The sequence below is a fragment of the Penaeus monodon genome, chromosome 21 (assembly GCF_015228065.2).
Source record: "Penaeus monodon isolate SGIC_2016 chromosome 21, NSTDA_Pmon_1, whole genome shotgun sequence".
Classification (NCBI taxonomy): Eukaryota; Metazoa; Arthropoda; class Malacostraca; order Decapoda; family Penaeidae; genus Penaeus; species Penaeus monodon.
Genome location: NC_051406.1, coordinates 7,584,297 through 7,586,497, shown reverse-complemented (window position 1 = coordinate 7,586,497; position 2,201 = coordinate 7,584,297). Strand labels below are relative to the sequence as shown.

At 36.0% G+C, this 2,201-nt stretch overlaps 1 protein-coding gene across 1 annotated transcript in view; it reads right to left on the bottom strand.

The window, feature by feature from the left end:
* Nucleotides 1-2,201, bottom strand: part of LOC119586149 (tRNA pseudouridine(38/39) synthase-like) — a gene marked incomplete at its 3' end in the record, with an annotated part of 8,946 nt that overhangs the window by 5,046 nt on the left and 1,699 nt on the right. The window contains 5 exon segments of the mRNA XM_037934842.1: nucleotides 379-578; nucleotides 745-906; nucleotides 1,122-1,258; nucleotides 1,528-1,635; nucleotides 1,884-2,079. Coding sequence (XP_037790770.1) covers nucleotides 379-578; nucleotides 745-906; nucleotides 1,122-1,258; nucleotides 1,528-1,635; nucleotides 1,884-2,079 — 803 coding nt within the window.

The window sequence follows — 2,201 nt, the reverse complement described above, 5'->3', positions numbered from 1 at the left end:
GTTCCCTTGGATACAGAAGAAAACTTTACCTGCATTTTCCGGTATTAATTTGTGATTTTTCCACCTTTTTCTTAAAGAACCAAAAAAGTTTATCAATTCACCATTTCATAAAGAAAGTCCTTTAAAAATAAGTTTTCTCCCATTTCTAACTTCATGCATTTCATTTTTCTTTTCTCTTTCTTTAAAATTGTCTACATTAGACTTTACCTAATGGTTAATACAATATATGACCTGTAGACTAACAGTAAAAAATGTCAGTTGATCAAACTTTCCTCAAAAAGAAAACCGTATGCATGTCATCAGTCAAAAAATAAACTTAGAAATGACAACTGCAGCAATAAATCAAAATGCAGCCATACATTTAAACACAGAACTCACCTTCATTCACCACTCTTGTGTAATCAATCTCCTGCTCGCCATTCTCTTCTGCACACAGCGGCAATGTTGGGTTCTCTTCCACTGCTGACCCTGCTTTTTTGTCTGGAGGAATGACTCCCAGGCCAGACTTGAGATTACTTCGGACTATGATAGTGATTACTTGGTCAAAGGGGCTGAAGCCTTCACTGTTGCTGCTGCACCTGACATATTGATGGAGATATTTCAGTTACAGTATATGAGCAAAATACAGTACCTAATTTTCAGCAATGGAGAGGTGTATGGTTGGTAAAACTGCCTATCTGATGACTTGTAGAGTCCATAATTAATGGATTTTTTTAAGACATAGTACATAGTTTAGTTTCTTACCTTTCAAATTTTGAACTAATAATAGATTCTGTTAAATTTGTTTTCAGAAGTGCTTGCAGTAATTTATCTTCAATACTTTGTTGGATTTCTTCCTGCGATGCACAGCTCTGATAGTCCCACCCAAGATATGCCACTTTCAACAGGATCTGCCTCCTTGGATACCTACAAAATAAAGAAAAAAACATTTAACAACATACGGGATCTTTAAAACCTAACATCATATAATTTAATTTCCTTTCCATTCACATCTGTCTTCCATGATAAGGTAATTTCAAAACCTACTTATTTTCAATACTTGTCAAAAAAAATCTCCAACATATACAGTACCATCTATTACATTATTCCATAAGTTCTATACATGAACAGGAGCAACAGACCTGAAGACAAAGATGCTTTTATTCTTGCTCTCTGTCTTCTTAGTCTCAGTCACTGTTGAGGGTCGTGGACTCCGTGAAAGCAGCTTTGTCAGTTTCTTGTTGTGTTCTTCTAGCAGCTGCAATTTTGCCTCAAGTTCCTGGGTTTTAAAGATATTATCCAAATAATACCTCTAGTAAAACTTCCCTTCTGTTCCAGTCCATACTGAGTATCCTAATTATTTGTAATTAATGAAATATATATATACTTTCCTGACAAAGTTTTTATTACTTGTGATTTTTTTTCCCTTTTTTCCCTTAATAATGGTACTTCTAATTTATCCATTAACAAAAATGACATATGTATATCATGTCAACATCTATTTCATACATTCATTTTCCCTCTATATACCAAAGGCAAGGCACACACCTCACGACTTAACTTGCTGCTAGTTTCCTGTTTCTGTTTTTTCCTTGGTCGACCCCTCTGTGCAGGAACCACTGTCTCACTCTCTGGGGGTTCTTCTCTTGGCCTGGCCTGTTGATGTGGAAGAATATTGTGCATAATTAGATTTTTTTTCACACAGCCTGTATATTTTATAAACACAATTTCAAATTAGTACATAAATTTACTCAAAACATTTTTAACATAATATATACACAAAAGTTAATGATAATTATAGTAAGGAAACGTTAAATAATAATTACACATTGTAACACAAGTAATAGCTTTTTTCCTCATATCCACAGCCTGTTCTGAAATAACATATTAAAAAACACACACACCTTCTTCCTCGTGGGTGCAGGTATATCGAAAAGTGTCGGCACAGCATTGTCTTTTAGTCTGGTGGTCTGGCCCGTCTTATCAAAGCACGACTCGGTAAAATGGTCGGAGCAGATGAGTGACCTCTTGGAAGGTGTCCAGTACTCACGGTTGACCTCCCTGACCCACTGCTGTCTCAGCGAACCATCCTTGGGGAAGCTGTGGATTCATTCAGAATTAGGGGGGCGAGATTAGGGAATAGCAGACTTAGATACAATGCTTAACCCATGGCTGTTGGGTTATATCACAGTCTATTGTAGTTTTCTATTGCAAATTTTGTT